Source organism: Mizuhopecten yessoensis, unplaced genomic scaffold, assembly GCF_002113885.1.
Source record: "Mizuhopecten yessoensis strain PY_sf001 unplaced genomic scaffold, ASM211388v2 scaffold5145, whole genome shotgun sequence".
Taxonomy (NCBI): Eukaryota; Metazoa; Mollusca; class Bivalvia; order Pectinida; family Pectinidae; genus Mizuhopecten; species Mizuhopecten yessoensis.
Window position 1 is genome coordinate 196869 of NW_018405902.1, and position 26901 is coordinate 223769.

General features: G+C 35.4%; 2 protein-coding genes across 3 annotated transcripts in view; one reads left to right on the forward strand and one right to left on the reverse strand.

The window, feature by feature from the left end:
- LOC110450303 overlaps nucleotides 1–7429 on the forward strand; it is a 12723-nt gene extending 5294 nt beyond the window's left edge. Inside the window, exons 4-6 of the mRNA XM_021497762.1 lie at nucleotides 1567–1779; nucleotides 2553–2622; nucleotides 4096–7429. Coding sequence (XP_021353437.1) covers nucleotides 1567–1779; nucleotides 2553–2622; nucleotides 4096–4152 — 340 coding nt within the window. The 3' untranslated portion in view covers nucleotides 4153–7429. The remainder of the gene's footprint in view (nucleotides 1–1566; nucleotides 1780–2552; nucleotides 2623–4095) is intronic.
- Nucleotides 7430–14087: 6658 nt separating this feature from the next.
- Nucleotides 14088–23150, reverse strand: LOC110450304 (probable dual specificity protein phosphatase DDB_G0281963). 2 transcript variants are annotated; one of them, XM_021497764.1, is made up of 8 exons: nucleotides 23072–23150; nucleotides 22106–22411; nucleotides 21633–21746; nucleotides 19813–19940; nucleotides 18426–18516; nucleotides 17342–17540; nucleotides 16642–16690; nucleotides 14088–15049 (listed from the first exon to the last, which is right to left on the reverse strand). In XM_021497764.1, the coding sequence occupies exons 2-8, from the start codon at nucleotides 22387–22389 to the stop codon at nucleotides 14952–14954; spliced, it is 963 nt and encodes a 320-aa protein (XP_021353439.1). In that variant the 5' UTR covers nucleotides 22390–22411; nucleotides 23072–23150; the 3' UTR covers nucleotides 14088–14951. The 2 variants fall into 2 exon arrangements, with proteins under 2 accessions (XP_021353439.1, XP_021353438.1); XM_021497763.1 differs by having other exon boundaries at nucleotides 23025–23144.
- Nucleotides 23151–26901: the final 3751 nt, after the last annotated feature.

Here is a 26901-nt window from a genome sequence, read left to right on the forward strand (position 1 = left end):
CCCTTGGTTTCATTAATGCGATGCATGCGTTCCATGATGTTGTATTGCACTCATTGATCTACCAGTTATGTTGAATGATTTCTCTTTTAATATCAATTACTCACAAATACTTCATATATTTCAATCATACAAACAACTGCTCATTCAATGTGTGACGGGCGTATTATATACCGCTCGCGGTAACCTTGTTTAGTAAATAAAAGTGAAAGGCGAAAAATGTCCTGGGCCCGTATTCATGAAACCCTGAACCGTTCTCCTGCTCAAGCAGGGATTCTGTGCTTAAACTAGTTTTCTTGTAAGTCGCTTAAATCATGCCAAACAATCAAAAACTCAATGTAAACATTGAAAACAGTATTTGGCTTAAAGTCTCTTAATATTTTCCCAAAATCATTGACAAAATATATAAGATGAAGATATAGGCTGGAGCACAAAATCCATGCTTGAGCATGAGAACGGTTTCATGAATATGGGCCCTGGTATACACTACATGTACACTACACCCTCAGTTCTCCAGGGAAGGGCCATTGTAGAATAATAAATAATGAAGATACTGGAGTCTGATTGAACGGTTTCCATGCAATAACTGTTATTCATATTATGAATGATATATGAAGCTTCTCAATTCTTGCTAGCTATCATTTTAATAGCTGCCCTGAAAATCTTAATCTGATTGCAACAAAATTTAGTATGCAGATTCATATTGACCAAATTTGATACAAACTTTATATCAGGAAATTTTCACCCAAGTTAAACTTTTGTCTTTTTTTCCCTATGTAATGAAGGAACATTTAGCATCCCAACAAATGTTAGTACAAAGTTATAACACAGGAAAGGCTAAATTGAAATAATTAGAAACAAAACCGATAAAAATCAGGTCCGGGGGCTTCCTTTTGTCTCGCCCCCATGAAGTGGAAGCGAGACCTAAGTCTTTGTGTTTACCGGGGTAAGTTAGTATTTTTTGGTCCTAAATGACTTAAAATTGTTGACGGGCTGTGAAACAATAGAATTTAAACAAAACAAATCTAGATTTGACATGAAGATCCTTAATAGTATTACTTGCAGGATTTTCTTGCTGAGACCCTTTTAAACATTTGTTTATATTTTTGGATACTTGTAACGTCTCAGACTCTATCATTAGTACCAATTAGGATGTTGCGGTATCTGTGCTGTAGCATTCAAGTGAGATGGCACTATAAATGATGCCGTTGGTAGCACAGTCCCACTACAAACAGAACACATTACATCTCCAGCACACACACCGTCATACACACATAGGGAGATATTAGCCAGGTGGCATAGCACTAGTAGTAATTAGTGCCTGATAAGGCAGCTCCTGCAAATTCCTCTAAAGATTTATTGATTAATGTGTATGCTTATATTGTATTAATTGTATATCTATTTATTGTAAAGTGCTTTAGAGTGGCTTATGTTAGCTAGATCAAATGATGTATATTATTATTATTATTATTATTACCACACACATACACATATATAATAGATCTATTTAAAATCAAACCAGTGTTGATTATAAAATTCATATACCGTAACTAAAATTCATGCTTGCAGGGGATCTCAGTATCATTGGATTCTCTTTGGTATCAAGTTGCGATGTCATATGAGGTTTGTAATTGTCAATATATCTGTGACGAGTGCGTCATCCAACGTGGAGGACGGAACAGTGAAAGTTTATTGGCAGTTAGTCGGTGTCACTCAGACCTACTTCTTCAGAAAGTTATGGAAATCCTTCGGCAATTACCAGGCTGTGGTGGATAATGCAGAGTAAGTCATGAATCTTACTCGAATTAAATATTGATCAGAAATTTATATAAATCAATATGTATTCATGATTTTTTAGCTTAACATATTTAATGATAAGAACAAAGAAGAATTACCTGCTGGTTAAGTATTCCTAGTAACGAATTTCTTAATATAAACAAACAAGTTTGAGGGAGTGATTATTTTCACGAAGGAAGAGATATATTCAATAAAATCAAGTGTTATTTTATTCTAATTAAGTACATTGTATACATGTGTATTGAAGGAATCAAATAGCTCATTATGAATGTGCATTACTGTTAAGGTTCAAGATTATCAGTTATCTCTGTGTCTTTTTATCTGTTTATCAAACTGAACATTCTCAGTCTGAACTTCATTTGATGAAACCTGGATAAGGTGTTAATGTTATGGCAAGACATTATGTCAAAAAACACTGAACTACCTATAGTAATGATTATGATCACATGGTCAGGTCAATAGCACGAGGTAAAATATCAGTCACTGCAATGCTTGTTCCAATCATAATGTTACTTTTTAACTGCTGTAGTGACTGCCAAGTATTTGAAAGATATACATGTTGACTTCATTTGGAAGTGTATTCTTGACTTTAACATATAAATGTTTTTGTTAAAGAGCTGTATTGTTGTGTTTTCATAAAACACTCAATTTCAAGGATTGCTAGTTAATAGTGATATCGCGATATATCATTGAATGGAAAATATTGTAATTTCTATTATAAAGCGTTCTGTATAAAACTTGGAATTCTCACTTTTCAGGTATTATGGTGGTGTGTCTGTGTTCCATATCAACAGTGAAGGAAAGATTTACAGACACAGAGTAGATCGGGTAAGATCAAGCTTCTCTAGATGTGACATTTGAAGATTTCTCTCCAGATACATTACTGTGGCATTGTAGACTGGGTTACATAGAACTTCTCTTTAGATACATTACTGTGGCATTGTAGACTGGGCAACATAGAACTTCTCTCTAAATACATTACTGCGGCATTGCAGACTGGGTTACATAGAATCTCTCTCCAGATACATTACTGTGGCATTGTAGACTGGGTAACATAGAACTTCTCTCTAAATACATTACTGTGGCATTGTAGACTGGGTAACATATAACTTCTCTCTAGATACATTACTGTGGCATTGCAGACTGGGTAACATAGAACTTCTCTCTAGATACATTACTGTGGCATTGCAGACTGGGTAACATAGAACTTCTCTCTAGTTCTATTTCTTTGGCATTGTAGACTGGGTAAGATAGGATTTCTCTAGATCCATTCAAGTGGCATTGTAAACTCAATAAGATAGACTTTCTCTAGATACATTACTGTGGCATTGTAGACTGATTAGATAGATCATTTAATTGATCATGATATAGAGAATACATTTATGTTATACTGTATATAAGTTTTAAACTGGTGTATGAATACAGCTTCAGTGAGAAAGATGTTTTGCCAGTCCTTACCAAATGCTAAGAAGAATTTAGATTTATTGTTCAAGCGATCCATAAAAAATATGTTTGTTGCCAACTGCGTTCATACAACCGTATAAGCCGTCAAAAGGTAAGTGATCCATAAAGAATATGTTCGTTGCCAACTGCGTACATACAACCGTATATACCGTCAAAAATGTAGGTGAATCCTTATATTTACATTCAAAAAATGTTTAAATGCTACATTACGCAGAAAAAACAGTCGAAGCGGGTTTCCACGATGGTACCTACGGTAGCCATGGTTGCTAGGACAATATATAGTTCCAATGAATCTACATCGATATATGAGTAAATTAAGAAAAAAAGCAGTGAACAACACTATTATCTTTTTCCTTTCATTGTTTTCTAAATTTTAAATTAAGCAATGTGAGATGCCCTTCGAACTTTTCTATTCATTTACAACGGTCATCATGTACGTGTATTGACACACTGCTCATGGAGTGGCGCGGTCAAAACGAAGCCGCCATTATTGACATTACCACCAAAGAAATTTGAATGTGCGTCCATAGAATAAGAAGTTTGTCAGCATTCTTTTGTTGTATAACTATACATAATGGATCCCGAATGTGTTCTATGTATCTAGATGGTGAATGATCCAAGCATTGGTTGTCATTGGACTGTTATCTTGTTGAAGCGTGAACGGCGCCATATTTGAAACAAGTATCAATCCGCCGAGCCTTTTTTCGCTGCGTATATACGGTAATTTATACGCAGTCATAGTTTACTAAGCTAAAGAAAGGAGACATGTGAATATATAGACATGAACTATCTCAACTCTTAGTTGGTCTCAATTATCAATTTACATTTTACTTACAGATGGACCAGGTCAAGGAAGGAAAGGCAGTGAGACAACCGGAAATGGCAATGGCTTAACAATATTTTGATCAGGAGTTTATGGTTACATGTACCTCTAAATGAAGGATTTGTATGCATTACTTGGATATTCTTTACACCTCAGTGCTGTGCAGACCAATTGTTATGCCCTGTTGTATGTTTAGGTATTACCGTTAAGCAAGCTTATCCCACATAAAGTGCTACACCAGATCAAGTTTTGCCCGTCTCATTTATGTCTTATACATTATACAAGTTGAAACATTTGATATCACTACCATAGGAAACATTTCAAGTGGCATTTTAACAGGCAATTTCTTTATGGAGGAGGATCACACTAGAAGGTTTGACTATTTGAACTGTTTTGTCAGTTCTGCCAAGAACATTTTCAAAAATCAGTTTTTGAGGGATCCTTGATGGCAAGGTGTTCTGTTTATTGTTGTTAAACAGTAGGATAAGACAGACTACACATCAATATGCTACTCTGGTTTTTATATTACCCTGTGTAAGAAATGTCTCTCATCCATCCTTTTTTACTTAATTAATATGATTACACTGTCATTGTAAAACCAAGGCCATATTGTTTCCTCCATTTGGAAACTTAGCTACTAAACTGAGATTTCTTGAGCAAGAACATTTATGCTCGGGCAGCATTCTTTGACTTATGTTAAGGGCTGATCACTGTTATAAGAAGGTTTGATTTATTTATTTTTTAATTAGATAATGTAACATATATATACAAAATTATAAAATACTTCATACCTGCCAAATCATCTGCCTTTGTGCTAGGTAGAATATCTTTTGCAGTTGCACTGCCTATTGAAAATGTTTTAAGAATTAACATACCTGTAAGAAAAGGACATACTAGTTAATTAAAAGGCAAACTTTAATACATACATGTACCCGTAGTATAAATGCTGTAAATGTATTACTGATTTTGATGACATTGAAAAGTTATCCTGCAATTTATATTACCCAGTGGCTTGACCATTTTGACCATCTTCAACCCTCATATCATTGTCGAAAACTTGGCAGGTAGGTATGGGAAACAAGTTTAAGGTACTAAACAATATTCCTGCAAGCTATAAGATGCCTGTAAGATAGCTGTTGGATTAAGGACAGTTGTAGACTTTTATTTTCCAGTTTGTTAATATTAGAACCATATGGTGTTGAAGGAGGGATTGTTGCCAGTCAAAGACTAATGTAGCCGTTCGATGAAACTTTATGTGACGTTAATTTTTTCCTTGACCTGAAATATGTGCATGATTGTTTCAGAACCACTGGGCCACAAAGTGTACTAGGTGTAAAATGGACACCATGAGGTGTAGATTTTATCATGTGCTTGAACTTTTTTTCAGAACTAGAATAAGCAGATCTGTGATATTTTCAATTAGATGTAATTAGCTGAGGTGTATACAAAGTTCATATTGAAAACCTGGTTGATGGACAAAAATTGTTTTACTACATATGGAACAAGACCTAGGAATAAGTCATATTTTCAGATATTGGGGCAATACGTATTACAAATATGTGTCATGGATGGAGATAACATACATGGGCATTAACTGATATCATTAGTTAGAGCTTTTGATGTTTGGTATTTGGCCTAGTGCACATCTAAAATGGTTGAAATTTGAATTCTATGGTTACGACATGCCCAAGGGCAAATCTTCACATCTCCATACAACAACAGGTAACTGATATCTCAGAAAATCCTCTGTAGTTTTGTAGGGCTTTTACTGCAGCTTTGTAACTTTGTTGGAATAATTTCAGGAGTGTTCCCTCCTATACAATTGAATGTAGGCTTATGAAACATTAGTACCTGGTATGTGGGTTATAGAGGGAGATGGAGTGTTACGGGTAAAGTCACCATGTTCTAGGTTATGACCTCTGACTTCAAACAATTAAAATCAGTTTCAGAGCATTTCTCTTTTAAACTATTTCCCGTTTGATTGTCACGCCTAGAGGAAATGGGGTATTTTTCTCCATTACTGTTTGGTACTCTTATATAAACCAGAATTAGTTATATCTGATATGACCTAGTTGTCTGCAGTACTGTTAAGTTCACTGCAATATGACAGTGACAAGTCAGAAACAAAAATCATTACAACACCTGTGAAAGCAAAGGAAGCAATTAGACATATCTCTGTGAAAATTTGAAAAAACGTAATCCTGGTAGTATGATTTTTTTTGTCTTATAAAAATTTGCTAGGTTGACATCCCTGAATACTTTGAATGTCTGAAATAGTGATAAGATGAAGGAAAGAATTTTGTCAGGGGAGATAACCTAATCCAGGGAGGAAGACGTAGTAACAAGTTTTTATACGAGGTTAATTGATCTTGAACTTGTTAAATATATTGAAAGCGATTGTATATATATATGTGGTCTCTAAATCTGTAAGTTTATTAGACCTTAAATATCACCTAATGATTGTGCAATTATTTGCATAATATATACTACGGTATAGTATACACTGAAACACAGGGAATATGTTCTGGATAACTTCGGAATAATCAGAACGTTTAATGGATTGTCTGATAACTGATCAAACAGAGACATATGTCGTAAAAAATAAATTATTGGCTTACTAACTATAGGATTATAGTTGTTGACTATGGAAATATGATACTGTATACAGGTAAACTTTCGCTCCGTCAAACATTAGCCATTCACTAAAAGATCTATATTTGCCCAGTTTTAATTTCGCCCTCCTGGATGCAATTAATAAAATATATTATCGTACTTCCCAACCTTTTGGAAATTTCTATGGGGGAGATTATGTGTACTCGGAATAAAAAGCAAAAATTAAAATGTGAATATGTACACCATAGAGGAAAAAAATAACCCTTTTAAAAAAACATCTTTTGAGTTGTCTTTTCAGACGGAAATTTCCTGGTTAACAGTACACTGACTATAGTATTTTACTGGTACAATATGTAGTATGTTATTGATAATAGGATAGTTGAACACTGTTTTGCTTCATGTAGGTACTAGAAATGTTTTTGTTATCACTGTTGTCGTAAAAAGGCCAATGGTCTTGGCAAAGCTATGTATTTTGTTGTAATAACCATTGATGGTTATACAATATATATGTGTCTGCATGTGTATTAATGTCGTAAAGTAGCTACTTGTACCAAGGTGAGATGATGATTAGCCTATGTTTTCCCAATAATACCATAGTTTTTGCTTGTGTACAACTTAACAGAAATGGACCTTGTGGATTTGACAGAAAACTGCTTGTACCAGTGTTTTATTCTGACCATAGATTTTTAGTGATATGAATTGAATTGTCTAATAAAAGTATTTATCATTGGAAAATAACTCTGTTTTCTGTGGACAAATAATTATGATCAATCTCATGCTCAGACCAGACTTGGTACTTTTCTAGCTAATTTAAATATCAACATTGCCTTCTATACTACTTACTGACCAGGTATTTTCTATTTCTTGTCAACATCCAGCAGGCTTTATCTACTTTCAAAGTCACATTTAATTTTGATAATTTCAAACTTCTATCTAAAACCGCATTTGGTCTAGAGCTATAATATTTGGGTATGTTAATATGTAGACCAGTGGTGCAAATCTTTTTCTAACATAATTTGTTGAAGTCAATGGTCAACTTTGTTCCCTGGTTGAGTCAAAGGTCAACATGGGCTATAAAGGTAAGCAAATTTTAAACTTGTTTTCCTCAAGTTCAATTAAATAATGCACATGGTTTTGATATTTGACCAGTATATGTACCTTGAATGAAATGTTTATAAAGTTTCCTTGTATAAATGACCTTTGCTTACATTCAAGGTCATAAAGGTCCATTTGTCAATAACTTTCAAATGATTGAGATCCAACCCTATAACAGTTTGGTGCTTGCTGGGTATATGAAGAGACCAGAACAATCATGCTCCCAGGATTAGCCCATGAGTTTGTTGTTGCCGACCTGTGGGAGGAAGTCCCACAGTAATAACATGGTAACAATTGACCAAATCCTCAAGGTCACAAGCGTGAAATATGTTTAAAACTTTAAAGACTTCTGTATTAACCATAAGGCCTAGAATGTTGATATCTGGCCAGTAGTTAGGATAAAGGGCTACCAAGTTTGTTAAAATGAATGACCTTCACCTATATTCAAGGTCACAGGGGTCAAATTTGTTTAAAATCTTAAAACGACTTCTGAATAACCACGAGACCCAGAATGTTGATATTTGGCCAATAGCATGCTTGGATGAAGGGCTATCAAATCATTTGAGCGACCTTGACCCACTTTCATTGTAACGTTTGGTCAAATATTTTAAACCTTTAAATTACCTAATCTCAATAAACAAAAGGTCTAGGGTGATGATATTTGGCAAGTTACATGCTTAGATGAAGGGCTATAAAGTTTGTTCAACGTAACCTTGTTCAGCTTTCAAGGCCACAGGGGTCAAACGTTTTAAAATCTTTTAACAGGTTCTTTTGAATGACTTATAGTCATAAATACTGATATTTTGCCTGTAGCTTTATTTTAAATCCATGATTACCACCCTGTCTACTGTTTGTAACTTTTTAGCTCACCTGGCCCAAAGGGCCAAGTGAACTTATGGCATGGTGCGGCGTTTGGCGTCCGTCCGGCGTCAACTTTTTACTTTAAACAACTTCTTCTCAGTAACCAAAAGGCCTAGGGTGATGATATTTGGCCAGAAGCATGCTGAGACGAAGGGCTACCAAGTTTGTTCCAATAAATGACCTTCATCAATTTTCAAGGTCACTGGAGTCAAATATGTTAAAACCTTTAAACAACTTCTTCTGAATAACCAAGAGACCTAGTATAATGATATTTGGCCAGTAACATGCTGGAATGAAGGGCTACCAAGTTTGTTCAAATGAATGACCTTGAAACATATTCAAGGTCACTGGGGTCAAATATGTTGAAAACATTTAAACAACTTCTTCTGAATAACCAAGAGGCCTAAGGTGATGACATTTGGCCATTAACATGCTGGGATGAAGGGTTACCAAGTTTGTTCAAATAAATAGCCTTAGCCGATATTCAAGGTCACAGTGGTCAATATATGTTTAAATCTTTAAATGATTTGTTCTGTATAACCAAAAAGTCCAGGGTAATGATATTTTGCTAGAAGTATGCTGGGTTGGAAATCTATAAATTCTGTTCAACCTAATGTCCTTGTTTGACATTGAAGGTCACGGGTATCATATGTTAGAATATTTTAATAGGTTCTTATTAATCAAACACTGATATTCTGCCTGTAGCTTTATTTTAGATCACTTTAAAGTGTAAGATTAACAATGTTTACTTGTTTACAATTCAAAATCCATGATTACCACCCTGTCTACTGTTTGTAACTTTTTAGCTCACCTGGCCCAAAGGGCCAAGTGAACTTATGGCATGGTGCGGCGTTTGGCGTCCGTCTGGCGTCAACTTTTTACTTTAAACAACTTCTTCTCAGTAACCAAAAGGCCTAGGGTGATGATATTTGGCCAGAAGCATGCTTGGACGAAGGGCTACCAAGTTTGTTCAAATAAATGACCTTCATCAATTTTCAAGGTCACTGGAGTCAAATATGTTAAAACCTTTAAACAACTTCTTCTGAATAACCAAGAGGCCTAGTATAATGATATTTGGCCAGTAACATGCTGGAATGAAGGGCTACCAAGTTTGTTCAAATGAATGACCTTGAAACATATTCAAGGTCACTGGGGTCAAATATGTTGAAAACATTTGAAACAACTTCTTCTGAATAACCAAGAGGCCTAAGGTGATGACATTTGGCCATTAACATGCTGGGATGAAGGGTTACCAAGTTTGTTCAAATAAATAGCCTTAGCCGATATTCAAGGTCACAGTGGTCAATTACTCCAACAATGTTAGAGGTTTTAAACGGCGAAAAACTTTTGACAGGCGCCGCGTAACCTCTAACTGCCCATAGCTGATTTTCCCGATGCTGACGATCACATTTTCAAAGTTCGGATTAAGAAAGAGTATATCGTGTTTACATACATTTAAATGGTCAAAAGGGTCCAAAACATAATATTTTCCATAAATCCATGATTATATTGGAAAAATTTCGTGTCAAAGACATAAATAATGAGTTTTTCCTCATTCGAAGCGAAGCAGACAGCATTTGCCATGATTTTTCCGGTTAATACAAAAATGGATTACATGTAATGTTTCACAAGCGGAATACAAACAAACTCCGTATCATTTCGTTCCGTTTGAAATCCCCCCTGCTATTTTGTATTAATCCAGAAGCCACGTTTTAAATGTAGGTCAGAGATGTGCGACAACGACATGGACATGTATTTTGAGTGTTCTAGTCCGTAATATACTATATATTGTGTCTGTGGCATACATATGAGATCTATATTATATAAACCGTGAGAAGACATCGTTGTCATGAACTGTTAACCACTTAAGTGAGTTTTTCAAGTCGATTTTGTTCCGCCCGGATTTCGGGCGGAAACTGCATCAAAGAATTAGTGCTTCGGAAATGAGAGGTCGCAGTCGGCAAAATCATATCCGATTGGAAAAAGGCCGACCAGCGCCCTCTCATGTTATGGGAGTAAGTGGTCAATATATGTTTAAATCTTTAAATGATTTGTTCTGTATAACCAAAAAGTCCAGGGTAATGATATTTTGCTAGAAGCATGCTGGGTTGGAAATCTATAAATTCTGTTCAACCTAATGTCCTTGTTTGACATTGAAGGTCACGGGTATCATATGTTTGAATATTTTAATAGGTTCTTATTAATCAAACACTGATATTCTGCCTGTAGTTGTATTTTAGTCCACTTTTAAGATAACAAGTGTGAAATTAATACCAGGTGAGCAATTCAGGCCCATTTGGCCTCTTGTTTTTAAATTCCACCAGATTGATTTTAACCGAAATTGACTAGTATTCAAATTTGTAGTGACAAAGTGTTAATATTGTTATTGTTTGCGTTCGGCTCCTGTCTTCATAATGTCCAAAACAAGCAATTGTTCAATTCGCTCAAATAAAATGCTCGGAAATATTTTCAACTTCTTGTTCAGATATCAAACAAAAATAGGTCAGCATAACAGCCCCATAAGGCCTCATTTTATTGGCATGGACACATATCAATGAGTGTTTATCAACATAAAACAAACAAACAAATCTTTCTTTCTCTGGTTGCACCTGCATGTCAGCTACATGGATAAATATTGTATATATATATATAGAACATATAGCACAGGCAAAGATGGCCAATGTAAGAGTTCAATCTTTGTTGAGAGCTGATAACTGGTAGACGTACCCCATGCAATTACATATTACATTACCATGACTTTGTAGTCAAATAAGAAAAGGAAGACAATAATTCAATGAATGCAGTCAAAATTTGTACTTACATAACATGCACAGTGTTTACATGATTGATAATAAGTCAGCTAGGTCAATAATTACTGGATAATTATAGATGAAACAGCAGCAACAGCAAGGTGACAGCAAGGTGACAATAAATTGAAGAGGTATATGGACACTTGTATGTATTCTATCTTACTGTTTGCCAAATAAATACATGCCACTATTCCTTGCATTCTACCTTTAAAGTTTCAAAAACTAAGAAAGGATATAAGGATCCCTGAACCACTGCAACAAAACTTTAACTATTGCCAGACTTTGAAAAAAACCTTATCACAATGAAATCAAATCAAATCTGCAACAGTGCTTCGAGTATAAAAAATCTGCAGGGCCAGACCACGATTCTAACCCTGGACTGTTATACTATCGCTTTGACCCTCTGAGCTACCCAGTCAATAGAAGTGTCCTGGTCCACCTGTGATACAGTTATTCCCAACATGATATTAAAGGGAGGGTACTGAATATAAGAAAAACCATAGTGCAGTGGGACAGGGGATGGCAAGCTAGATTACAGACAGAACTCGTCTAGAAATTCTCTGATGCCAGATACACACTGTAACCTGTCTAACATATTTGTTGGATAAGACATGTTGTCAGAATTCAAAGGTTTTATTGGGTATTTTTTATCAGATCATATTCGAATTCAAATAGGAATATGACTATGACAGGACGTCACCAATACTTTGGGATCAGAAACGATATGCCGCACTGTACATCAAGATCAACACAAACTTTCAGCAGTAAATTTTCACAAATAACACTACTGGTGATTAGCCTCTCTCCCATGTTAAACAAATTCTGCAAAACAGTCCGGTATATCAGATTTTAGTTTGCCCCCTCCCAAAATAATGTAGCGAAACTTGACTGGGTCGATCATCGGCGACCAAATAGCTCATCAGGTATAGCAACCATCTAGAGTTCGGAGGGTCCCGGGTTTGAACCCAGGTCTGGCTGTGCATTTTTCCTCTCCCGTTACATTTGGCGCCTAACGAAATATATGTTAACGTGAGACCCTAGGGTTTTTGAAATGTCGGTCAATTCAACCCTTTTTGGCCCCACCCATCAGCCCCGGGGGTTCAGTCAGGGCTAATATGTGCATACCATCAAACTGCTATCCAATACTGATAATGATATCCCAAATTGAATTACTTCCAATAGAAATTAAACAAATGTTGGTCCAAAATGTGATTTCCCTATATAAACTATAGTAAAGTTTACCCCCTACCCAGGGGTAAAAGTGAGACCCCAGGGTCATGAAATTCACAATTTTAGTAAAGCACATTAAGACCCTTCCATCTATGAAGAGTATTTGATTCTACAATATCTTGGGTCTTGAGAAGAAGAGTTTTAGGTCACCTGAGCTTTAGCTCAAGTGACCTATTGCTATCCGTCTTTGTCCGTCGTCATCCGTCGTCAATCGTCTGTTAACATTTTACATTTTCAACTTAAGCTGAAATACTGGCAAAGGGATTTCATTAATATTTCATGGGAAAGTTACTGACATCTCCCTGACCAAGTATTTTTTGGGTCGATCAGAAATTCAATACGGCCGCCATTTTGAAAAACTATTTCAAACTTAAAGTCAAGTTCTGCTGGGCCGATTGAACTGAAACTTTGTAGGAATGATCGCCTCATGGTCCTGACAAAGTGTTGTTATTTTTTGGGTCGATCAGAAATCCAATATGGCCGCCACGGCCGCCATTTTGAAAAACTATTTCAAACTTAAAGTCAAGTTCTACTGGGCCGATTGAACTGAAACTTTGTAGGAATGATCGACTCATGGTCCTGACAAACTTAAGTTAACAATAAAACTTATGCTTAACTATTTTGTACTCAAATTGGTACATATTTCAACAACAAAAATAAATATTGTAGGACTCAGGTGACCATTTAGGCCCATGGGCCTCTTGTTGAAATTTCAGTCAATTCAACCCTTTTTTGCCCCACCCATCAGCCCCAGGGGGTAAGTCAGGGCTCATATGTGCATACCATCAAACTGCTACCCAATACTGATAATGCTAACCCAAATTGTATTACCTCCAATGGCAATTAAACAAATGTTAGTCCAAAATGTGATTTCCCTATATAAACTATAGTCAAGTTTACCCCCTCCCCAGGAGGAAACGTGAGACCCAAGGGTCATGAAATTCACAATTTTGGTAAAGCACCTTAAGACCCTTCTATCTATGAAGAGTATTTGATTCTACCATATCTGGGTCTTGAGGAGAAGATTTTTGAAATTTTAGTCAATTTGACTCTTTTTGGCCCCGCCCATCAGGCCCCTGGGGGCTGGGGACCAAACCGGCCACTCTTTTTGTTGAACTTTGGCCATGGAAGGTTTCTGCAAAATTTCATTGAAATTGGTTCAGGGGTTTTGGTATTTTTTGAGAAGAAGTCGAAAATGTAAATTGTTTACGGACGCACGACGGACGACGGACGCAGCCGGACAAAAGGCGATCGCAATAGGTCACGTAAGACTTTTGTCTCAGGTGACCTAATGAAGCATTGGACCAACTGAATACCCATAAGGATGAAAAAGGGTTTGTCCACCACTAAGAGTTTTGAGGCTTTTGCTCGACAAGAGAGAACTGAATTGGCTGATGTAACACTCAACACGTTTATTGTTTAATCTGACCTTTGACCAAGTCAGAGATACAGTCACTATTCATTGGATTCTGCTCTTGTGACATCTTGTGAACACACATACCGGTATGCATGATAATGACATAAACATGGCCTCAACCCTGCTTCTGGTAAGAGAAGTAGCCGTCGGGAAAATAATTCATCAAAATTTAAAAATCTTTTCAAACTTATACACTTACAGTATTTATGGAATTTTATGACTGCAATTTTACCACAGTTTTTTTTGATAGATTTGTGGTACGGTAATTTTAAAATGATAAAATCTCCCAAACATAGAATGCAAAAGTTTGATTTCATGTACATGCTCATATAGAAAAATACTACACACTTATGTTACAGCATGAGCATTGAGATACATACACGAAAATATGATTTTTTTTACTTAAATTTGTGAAATTCTCTTCACACTTGAATGGCCTGATATACAGTATTGCACTTCACAACGGAAATTTTGAACAAATTTTTATAATAATATCAAACAATTCCATCATATGACAGGTAATAATATTACATTGCATAAGACTTCCATCTCAACACTACTGTATGACGGTTGTCTCATTCACATCTCTCTCACAGTCCATCAATGATATATACTCCACTTCACTGCAAGTGCCTGTAATTTTAATACAACCAGTCGATAATGTCCAAGGTTGACAAAATATATGCTACATGTTATATAATTCTATGTTTTATTCCGCTGTTGTTTAATTTAATATTTTGCCAATCACAATTTAAATGTTTGGTGTCTCAAAGGACTGCCTCAGACAATTAATGAATTTTCTCACTGTCCATGAAAACAGGAAATTATCCACCTTGTAATATCTTCATTTAGCCAGCAGTACAAATGGTTTACTCTCGTCAACCTTGTTAGCACGAATGTGAAAGGCTGGTGCTACCCAGGCTCCACAGGGACATTTCTCCCCTGAAATCAAATCAAAGTCTTGATAGAATACCAGGTTTTTCTCACTTGTAATAATATCAATAATATCAGAATATTGACAAATTTATATCAAGTTTCTGGAAGTTCTGTACTTTCAAATCTCTATGCCTAGATCTCTATACATAGTGACATCACCATACATCCTACAGGGTAAAAAACTTGAAAAACACCTAAGTATATCATCTGTATGTTACACACAGAACTATCCTACACCACCATCTGTCAACCTACGCCAACGTCTAACACCTACGTATATCATCTGTATGTTACACACAGAACTAGCCTACACCACCATCTGTCAACCTACACCAACGTCTAACACCTACGTATATCATCTGTATGTTACACACAGAACTATCCTACACCACCATCTGTCAACCTACACCATCGTCTAACACCTACGTATGTCATCTGTATGTTACACACATAACTACCCTACTCCATCATCTATCAACCTACACCACCGCTATAGCTACCGCCTATGTCATCTGTAGGCCAAACATCGAACTCCCCTACTCCATCATCTGTCAGTCTATGCTGCCCTCTACGACCTTTAGCAGAATAAATACAGGTTCAGCGCAAGGATCAGAGAGGGACATACCTGTTAACAAACTATTAACGAAACCTGTCGGGTAACAATTGGTTTTCCCCACATACGTGTTGGGAAGATCACTTCAATTTTTGGTCATTTTTTACATAAATTTACAAAGATTGAGATCCAAACAAAGAAATGCCTGTTATTATTGCATCATAAAATATTCATTGGTCATGTCCATCATTGATTACGATTTGATCACAATACCCTACACCACCATCTGTCAACCTCAACCACCCTTCAATACCTACATCATCTTTAGGGCCAAACATCAAACTACCCTACTCTACCATCTTTCAACTTATGCCATCCACTCATATATTTGGTCAAAACCTGTTATCAAGTGCTGACCTCATTTTTGTATCAACTTAGTACTTATTATAAGTTTATACAAAAAGAATTCCAAATCTAGAAGCAAAACATCTAATATCTACCCTTAAATACTTCTAACAGAAATAATATAAATCTTTTAGTATCATACCTAAAGTGATGCTCAAAATCATTTGAATTTCTTGAATATGTTGTTCACAATCATACTTTGTGAAGACTAGTATCCATGAAGACATGTATATCATGTTCAAAAAATTTAAAATATTAAGGGGGTACTAGCTATTAGCTACCCCCTAGCTAGTAGGGGGTATTAAGGGGGCACTAGCTATATAGCTCGACACCCAGGGTTAGCAGACAAGTGAAAATCATATTTTTATTTCAAAGGAAATATAGCTCAGACTGGTAAAATTTCACAAAAACAGCCTCTGTGTTGGTGCTTAAACATATACTAGAAAAATATAAAATTGTATATCAAGGAATATGCAATATTTCAAAGCATTACATATCTGATACATTCTTCACAAATTTACGTAAAAACAATTTTCTCATGAAATAAAATAAACATGTCCAATGGAAGCAATTCATATTATATACATATTATACTGATTATCTGATAGTTTAACAGGACAATACTTGAACCAATACTTACCATGCCATACAAATGATCCAATTTTAGAATTACACTTTGGACAAGACACCTGGGGAAAAAAAACACAAATAAAAATGTTATAATCATCATATCCTTTCAAAGCCTGAGCAAGGCCCCTGTAGAGGCTATCTGAATGGTGCTGACTATATATAATGATACACAATGGCAAGGTAAAATCAAAATTTTAAAGTCGCCATTTCTGGACATTTTTTGAAGATTTCTTTTTTTAATTTGGTACATCTAATTATACTCATCGTTATAAAGTTAAATCTCAATATTATGGCCCTTGTTTCACTTGCTACTCTGCTGAATTACTGTCAAAGTATTTGCACCATACTACCTTTTCCCCTTTTCTGCCATTTCCTTTACATATCTCTCTTAATATATCACTAAATATTTAGATACTATCAAAATTTCATTGGATAAATGAAGACATGTTACACGATTTTACTCTAAAATCAATTCCACTGTCCTTTATGTAAATTCAAGTAATTGAACTTCCAAAACTGCAATCAGTATTTCCAATAACTTTAAATTTTGAGGGGGTTCACATTTATAGTTGAACCACGAGGTTTTCCTGAAGTGAAATTTGAACATTCAGAGGTTTACAAGAATTATGAATTTGACAACTCAATGAATAAACTTCTTTGGATAACAATTACTTTAGAATCTGAGTATAATAGCAATACTTGGCTTGTACCTTGCCCACAGGTTCCGATATAGATTCAGCCATCCACCGTACTGGTTCTATGAATAGGGATTGGGTACAGACAGTAGTACTCTCTCTGCCTTCAACTGTCTCTTTCTTATTGGATGGGATCTTACTTCTCCAATCAAAGGCAGCTTCTCCCTCACCAACATTGTGTGAAATTAAACCAGACTTTTTAAATAAAGCCTGCCTGTAAACACCAATAAAAACTTTGGAACATAGATTAGATAAAAGATCATCCTGGATATATCATACTATACAGTTTACTATCAAAGGCTATTTCAGGTCAGAATATTTCTCCACCATATAGGCAGAATATAAAATGGTAGGCAAGTCTTTTAAGTGGAAAGAACTACATTAAAATCTGCATCATGAAATATAAATTAAAAAAAAGCACCACTGAGCAATGCTAATATCCTGATCAGTGTAGAAGTGAATGAATTGCATTTATTTCTATTTATAGAAATGGTGTCGTTGACTTTAAAACTTTGAACCTGAAAAGCATTCTCAAGCAAGCTCACTCTGTAAGGAAGCAGCATGTGAAATATAAGCATTATCAACCCAAGGGAACTGGAGTTGTTGAGCAGAAATCTTTTTCTTCTCTATAGTAACAGTGATTTTGACCTTTTACCTTTAGATCTGAAAAGCAATCCTAAGCAAACAGTTGTCATAATGAAGCAGTGTATGAAATTTTAGTGTTACACGGTCAGGGGAATTAAAGTTATTGTGTAAAATCAAACCATCTACTTATAGTAACAGTGGCTTTGACCTTTAACATTTGGACCTGAAAAATAATCCCAAGTAGGCCCTTCCTGTGAAGGTCAAAAGAAGGTTTGAGCAGGTTTGGCCCACACAAACTCAAATAATTGTGCAGAAATTGAGGTGGGACAGACAGAGTGATTACAATTTCTCTTCTCAACTCAATCAGGGCGTCGAAAAAAATCTTGGTGATACCCTCAAAAACAGGCGGTCTTCTATTGGGTGAGAATATCTTTTAATAAAATAGCCCTCGGTCAGTTCACTCTTGATCTTCTGATTTTAAATCTGAGTAAAGTCAAATTAACGGGACCATTACCTGCATTTCCGACATTTGTAGACTATATCTGCCTTGTTATCCGAATCTGATGGATTAGCTGTCAGCTCCTCTGGACTGAAAGTTTCACCTACTGTAAACCGAATTAGTAGAAACATATTACTATTCCACACACAACATTCTTACACACTGTCATAAACTAAATACTGTATTTGACCTAAAAAAAAAGGTGCATGCTCTAATAAAGACGCCCATCCTTTTTCTGAAAACAAAAACCAAGGTCATGATGACCAGTCATCTTTATTAGGAATTGTAATGGATGCAGGCTTTAAGCCCTGTATCGTTTCAGGAATATTTGGAAATATTTGGAAAAATACAAGTTGCATTAAACTGAAAATTCACAAAAAATTTAAATGCATTACCGAAGTATTATACTATAAACACAAATAAATGACACCTGATTTTAGATTGCTTAAAGCATTCAAGAGGACCACTTATTGTGATTTGGTAGTACATTTGTAAAAAGACGGGAAATTTACAGACAAAATACAGGGTAACCGAGCTCTCTTGAATGGAATATGGCTTTCCAGTAAAATTCCTGTGTAAACCCATATTGGCAGTTTGAATGTGCTGCAAAAAACAAGGAAAAGTCACCAATTTTGCATGGTCTACTGAAAGGAGTCAAGGTGGTGTGATACTATTCAGACAGGAACTCACCAGACCCCCTATATCTGGATGGAACCAGAAACAATGCATATTATAGTTTAATACTAAATGATTTGGCAACTCCTTGCAGTCAAGTACACGGCAGTATTATCTCTTTCATTAAAAGACAAGTAGAAATCAGAAGTGTTGATTTATAATAAAGTTGCCCTAATAGGGCTGTTTTGTGGTTGGACGCTCGGAAAATAACAGAGAATTGTATAGTTCACAAATAATATGAAAATTTGTCAACAAATATTGGACCCCATGCTCAGATACAGATACTTCCTCCGGCTAGAGATGATGGGGTCATATTTTGTCTGACTTTAATAAATATTGCTGAAGCAGTCCTACCATTTTTGCATCTTTGACAGCATCCCCAGAGTTCGAGAAAAAGGTTGTATTCACTCACTGTTACCCAGCTACAAATATATGCATACATCCTATAGCATACCTGGGGTAATTGTTAGTATATAATTTGTAACAGAAAACTCAAAATAAACGTGACTTAATAAGGGCGCCCATTCTCTCAATTACTCTCGCCCTGCACCCTTTTTAGGTCAAATACAGTATTTGTAGCAAACACCACATCATAAAAATTATATGGTTAAATTCAAAATACCTTATACATGTTTAGAGATAAAAAGTAAATTTGTGTAATAGCGTTTGTCACACCGGATTTAAAATCAAATTATGTTAAAGATAAGATAGCGATAGGGAAACTTACAATCATAGCTGTGAATTTTTAAAGCCAGTTTTTTGAGGCGATATCGTCGAAATCTTTCATTGGTTGTATCAATCTTATTCTCCATTTCTTGATATAGGAGAAGCTGTTCTTTAAATCCTTCATTAGGGCTGTAAGTGGCAAAAATACACATATTATAAAGGGCTATTAAAATGTTGATTTACTGTACAAATTACACAAACAAGTGCTGTTTAAGATTTATATATTCCATTCTGACAACAAAATTGTTCACCGCTCTTAAAAAATTTATCTCAATATTCCGATTAATCAATCCGTCTTGTGTTGTCTGGTTAGGCCATGCAACTTGATTTAAACATATTTTTATTTGCATCTAATATACAAAAGGGATTGGGCACAAGTTGTCCAACTTATGTAAAGCCCTTTCCCAATAACATAATGAAATATATATATACAAGATGGCAATTTTTAAATTAATTAATATTTTCGATTAAGTTTAGTGTTACTGAGAGAGAGAGGGGGAGAGAGAGAGAGAGAGAGAGAGAGATAGAGAGAGGTGGGGGGGGAGAGGGGGAGGTCATAGTTCCCATGCAACTGATTAGCTGAAAACAGATTCCATGATTGATTTTAGTTGTTAAATTCTGTGTAGATGTTACGGGATTCTCAGTGCAAGGTGACATTATTTCAAGCTTATTTCTGTGTCATTAACGCAGAAAATTGCTCTAAGTGCTAGTGTTTAGCGGCTATGTGGGTTTAAAACTGTATCTAGGACTTGTTCCATCTAGTCACTATTACAAGACCAGGCTCTGTTAAAACTAGCTTGTTACCATTACTTGGTAGGTCATCATTGTTATCTCCCAAAAATGTTAACTGATTAATGATTATTAGCCAATCATCGGTTAATGAAGAGAAATCAATTCTCATGAAATTTCAACTGATTTTTTTAACACTAAATTTACTGTATTTTGGTCTGGTGAAATTTCTGCTCGATGACAGAATTGGACAGAAAAATCCCTTTTCACCCTTCACATTAAATTACTATTATACTATGTTGTTAAAAATAGTTTGCTGTAATAATAAATTTGTTAATAGTATAATACTATTATACCATGTTGTTAAAAACTGTTTGCTGTAATAATAAATTTGCCCCCATTACTGAGGGTGAAGGAGGCAGAAATTAAACTGCAGTAAACATTTCCCAGTGTACAATATATCACCTTAACCACATAAGCATTATCCATGTTAGAAATCTCAATAAATTCAGAGTTCAAAATATACAGTGTAACCTATCAACAAACTTAATAATATAGGAGGTTGGACAACATGCAATGAAATATATTCAAATGTTTAACTAGTGGTTTACCATTTCAAGTCATATACATGTAGCCCACAGGCAGGGTTTTGAACAAGTAATTACAGCCCTACCTATATTTTTAAATATTGTTTATTTTCACAAGCCCCGACATAAAACTACAAGCCCTGGGCACAAGGCTACTGGGAATTGTACCAGTAATCTGTTACTTACAACATTGCCTTCAAATAATGCTCGCTAAAAAATAAAACTTTATTTATTTTATAACAATTATGATACTTATAAGTTTCCTTGATAAGTTATTTCAGCTTATATCAATCACTCCTGTCGGCCCGGATAAGCATGCAGGGGGTCTTAATGTGGGAGGAAACTAGAGTACCCGGAGAAAACCCACGTGGTCAGGCAGGTGACCCATACAATCCAACCAAGCGAATGTTCGTTAACGTTAGTGTGTCAGTGTTTTATATACTTTTCTTTCATTGTGTCTATATTTATGAGGTTTGCAAAAGTTATTTAAAACTGATTTACTTACTGAACTATGGATCTGCTCCGACGGACTATTCCCAGCGCCTCACCATACCCCATCTGTTTCTTTTTCATTATGTACGCAATCACCATGGTAGCACTTCTAGAACAGCCTGCCAAGCTGACGAAAAAAGATTAAATTTAATGAAGCCCATCAATGTCTCAAATTCTTTTTTTTTTCATTTATTTGTGAGGTGTAAATTTATGGCAAATGAGCATGTTCATCAAGGCAATTGATTACCACAAATTAAGTTAAAAAATGTTTTATAGCTATGAAATTGCAAGAAAACCTGAGAATATAGTATAATACATTAATATCCATAACATGTACATGCCTTAAACCAAAATGTGTTGTTATTGCGTACATACTTGCTTGTGTTGGTGTTTATCATCTGCATTATGGATATGAAAATTTGACAGGTCTGAAAGACATAATATATAAAAAAAATTGCACTTGGTTTCATTACATAATATACTCACCAGTGTACCAGAACTGAACCATATCTGATCCCTTCATCAATGAACTTGATGCATTCTTCAAAGTAGTTAAGCAGGTCTGTGAACTCGAGATCAAACCCATGAATGAACTTGTACTTGAACTGTTCACTAACAGACTTTGGAAGAGGCGAGTTATTCACTGTCAATATGTGTGTTATTCCCCTTGCCTTTAGTCTGATAATATCTTTTGCTGCACTCCAACTTCCCAGATATAGATTTGGAAATTCAGGAAGGATCTCATTAATATCTAACACAGTCTCGGCCATTGTTTTGATTTAAATTTCCAACCTGCGAAAAACAAAACAGATTGAATTGTGCATGTACATATATGTATTTACAATCACCACACTAGGTTATTACTAGCACATTAATTTGATACAAATCTATAAATGTATTTGGTTTTTGAGTCATATATATAGTTGACCATTCAGCATCATTATACATTAGCATATTTACACATTTTTCATACATATTATGATTGATATATGATTACGTAAATTGAGTTTCAAATTCATGACAAAATATATATCATGAATCAAGTGATTATAACACTTTCTATTCGTGTGCCTTTCTAGGGGACAAACTGGCTAACAAGTGTTCAGCCTGTGTTTCTAACTATTTTTCAGAGTAGACCACACCACATGCCATAGGCCACTTTCCCTGTCCCTTTTCTATAACAGTAGTATATTGAACTCAAGGACAAACAAGTGTTGAATACAGCTTCAGCCTGTGTTCCAAACTTAGTTTTTAAAGAAGACCTTGGTTACAATTTCAATACACAACACTGACGTCTGTCATCAGTCACTTTCGTGACTACATTTAACATCAGTAACATGTTCACCTCATAAAAACATAAAAGGTTAATCAACATATATCAAAACAGATGAACGTTCATTCTTACGTATTTGTTGATGATGGTCAAGAGTATGATGTTGCCGTATTACTCACTGTTTCAGTAATTATCAAGTTATATTGTGGAAGTGACTTATAATTGTGCAACATTGGGCGCCGACATCTTGAAAAAGAGTTATACAAGGGCAATAACTCTGACGTAAAAAACAGAAACGTGTTCGTTTGTCACTGGTGCGATTCATACATTAAATATTCAAATATAATCTCTTCGTCCTGGCCTTCCAGAAGGTACTGGGCTACATACGCACATTCAATTGTAGTATCAGAAAAAGAGAAATTGTGACTCGCGGATCTTTACGAGTTTGATAAAAACCATGTCTGATCTTGATTGATAACGTTTCCCAACACTGTTTGATGCGACGTGAAATTACCACAGATGCTATTTTATATCTCATAGGTATCTCATGGGTAAGACATCAATGGACAGCCTGTGGCTTGTAATGATGTTATTAATCTGCATTTCGTTAATTGATTTGTTGATGATGGAGTGCGCGAAGAATGGCATACATTGTATGTAATTAATTATATCTAGACGTATATTTACACATCGTAGATTAATAGGACGGATACCATTTGTGTGCATAATCTTTCCAGTGAACGTTTAATCTATTTTAAAACTATTCAAACTTTCTGCATTAACCACTTCAGCATCATCACATTCATGAGAGGGCGATATTGCATATTTTCACCCCAAGGAAGCATTGTTAACCGAGGCGAAGCCGAGGTCAACAATGCTTTCCGAGGGGTGAAAATATGCAATATCGCCCTCTCATGAATGTGATTTTTATTTTATTATACCGAGTGTCATGTTTAGGTGTTTCACCACTTCACCATTTTTTAAAGGTCCTTGTGTTGATTTGACATAAACCAAGACTTCATCTCAACAGTTGTCGAATGAAGCAACCATGAATGTGATTTGATAACACCCTGGCACTGGGACGAACCGTGCACGCATACGTTTGGCGCATGTGATATTTTTTTGGAATGTCACCCTGTCTTCTTTATCTTTGTAAATTGTAAAACGAGCAAGTAACATTGAAAATGTTCACATCTTTCTCAACCAATCGGATTACGAGATTTTAACAGAAGGTATAATAAACTAAACTAGTTCAAAGACTGCCGAGCGTAGAAAGCAAGAATGTATCGTATGTTATTTCCATTGTCAAACAGTTCGAGTGAGGCATAGATTAGGTTTCTGAGTTTGCGGTATTATTCCAGGTTATATTTTATAACATAGAGTATTGATATTTTGTGATGGCCGAGCGGAGCGAGTGTTAACAAATTCTCTAAAACAATGGTAAAATGTAGGTTTTTGGTTAAAATGTTGATGTTTGTGTCATGTCCTTCATGTGCATGTAGTTTAGGCAAGCATTTTGGCAATTAAATATTGATTTATTTTGTCATAAATATGAATTATGATTTAACTGTTTGACTTTTGTTGTGAATTTGTACGCATACATATGTATATTTTTTAATTGGTACAATAAATCACCATGTGTACATGAAACCACAGGTGAAAATACAGTTATATCTATCATGAAATAGACTCTACCTTTGAAATAACACTTTCCCTATATACCTAATTCCAACAGATGATATAGTCCTCTCTCAACGGACAGAGTGATCACCACCCCGTGACATTAGAACAATAAGATTAGGTAGAGTCAGTCCGGTCAGCCTTGACCACTGATCATGATCTGACTGGAGACCCTACTGATATATAGGCAATAGAGGATTAATTATTCCCCTTTTGTTTAGAGTATAAGTAGTTATATAGTGGACTTGGTAAAGGTTATTTAATCATAAATGATTTTCGAGTAACAAGGGATTTATTACACCCGAGCGAAGCGAAGCGAGGGTGTAATAAGTCCCGAGTGAAGAGAAATCATGCAATAACTGGCTTACTGTATGCTTCCCAACTCGAACAAAACAGAAAAATTGAGTAAAAAAAAATCACCTGGACAATCTTTTTACCTACTCTACACTGCAGATAATTTACATGTACCTGTCTGAGTGAGTACTAATCAGAACCAGGTAAGTTTGTCTTTATTCTCAATAGCCCAGTCTGAGTGTATCCTTCATAATGGATACAAGTGTTTTTGCATTACTATATCCAGCTCCAGTGTCAGGGAAGGTAAGGAGTGTCTGTTCAACAATAAGAACAAAATACGGGAAACAATGTTGAATTTCTGACTACATTTTCAGTTTAATTTTCAAGATGTGGCAAAGGTACAGGATATTGAAACCATTTTCATACATACAATGTAAGGGTTTATCAATCTCTAAGGAATTCCAGTTCTTTCAATGAATGGTATATTTGAATGTGCAATTTTGTATAAAGAAATAGCTCCTAAAGATTATAAACTTTTCCAGGAAATGCTTATCATCTAACGTGATAAGGAAATCAATAACGCTGCCAACTCAGTCATTTTGTTTGTTTGTTTTTCAATCACGAAATTAACATTTTTTAACTTCTTCTTTTTTTTATCAGAAACAAAGTAATAAACATTTTAGCTTATTTTTTATAATTTATTTAAACAATCACAAACAATTGAACTTACCACTGATTATAATTCTTTAACATCTCAAAAAAGCTGTTTTGATCTCAAGCTTGCTGTTAGTGTTTAAGAAAAATGTTGAATCAAAATTTTATGAATGAAACGATATATTTCATAATATTGAGTGCATTTAAAGTAAACGTTTTGACTCCTCATAAAACCTGAATCGTTCGACCTGGTACCAGTTCGTAAGTTATGCAGACTTATACATCATATTGCAGATGACTCTTTTGAAATATAGTCACGAATTTGTCTGTGTTGTATGCATTTAAGTAATATCTAAACGACACAATATTCATCTCTCATAGTGGCATTGAAAAAAAACTTCTTTGGGGAGAGTTTATCTCTCTCAGTGTGGTTACTTCTTACAGAGGCAACATGCATTAACATTGCTTCAGGAATGTGTTTTTAGACAATTACCAAAACCTCTTCAGGCAAACATTGAGCATGATAGAAGGTTATATGTTAACTGCAACTGGTGAGCCTACTCTGGTTTTAGCTTTTCTACAGGTAACAATAGAATTGGGCGACGTTGTGCTCAAATGGAAAGTTTGGTTTGCTAACATAAAAAATGAAGACATACTTGGAAAGATTTCTTGGGTATAGATTATCGGAAACTTAACAGTGTTACTGTAAAGAATAGTCACACCATTCCGTGGAAAATTGAACAGGTTCAACAAGTTCTCAAGTGCCTCCATGAAAAGGAGTTACAATGCAGTTGAGAAATCCAAACTATACCGTGAGGCTGACTGTGCTTGGCTGCATAATTATGTTGGGGTAATCGGAGTATGTCATGAATAGCTGAAACCCTGGAAGGGGACCATTTGTAGTCATCAAGAAACTCAGTGACTTAACTTACCGGATTCAAGAAGCATCAAGATCAAAAGCGAAGGTTTTTCATTACAATCGTCTTAAACCATATGCAGGAGACCCACCAACTAACATAAGTAGGGTTCTAATACATCTGATTGATAATTCTGTAGACAATCTTGCAATAAATGACCGTTATGAGAGCCACTTGACTTCTACTGACTCTAGTAACAATATGTCTGCTGTATCCAATGATAATACAGAGGGCCTGCCAACTCTAATGGACGTATCTGGGGATCAAATCATGGTACTGCTGGAGAAATGGTTACTTCAATCCCTATTGGTTTAACCGAAGGGGTCGGCGCATACGCCGAGCACAATGCGTTGCTGACATGGATAATTTGTTCTGCATTACGTCGGAGGGGGATAATGTAAAATACAAATGTATATGTGTTCCTGAGCAGAAGGGATACATAGTCGGTGAACAAGAGGTGATCA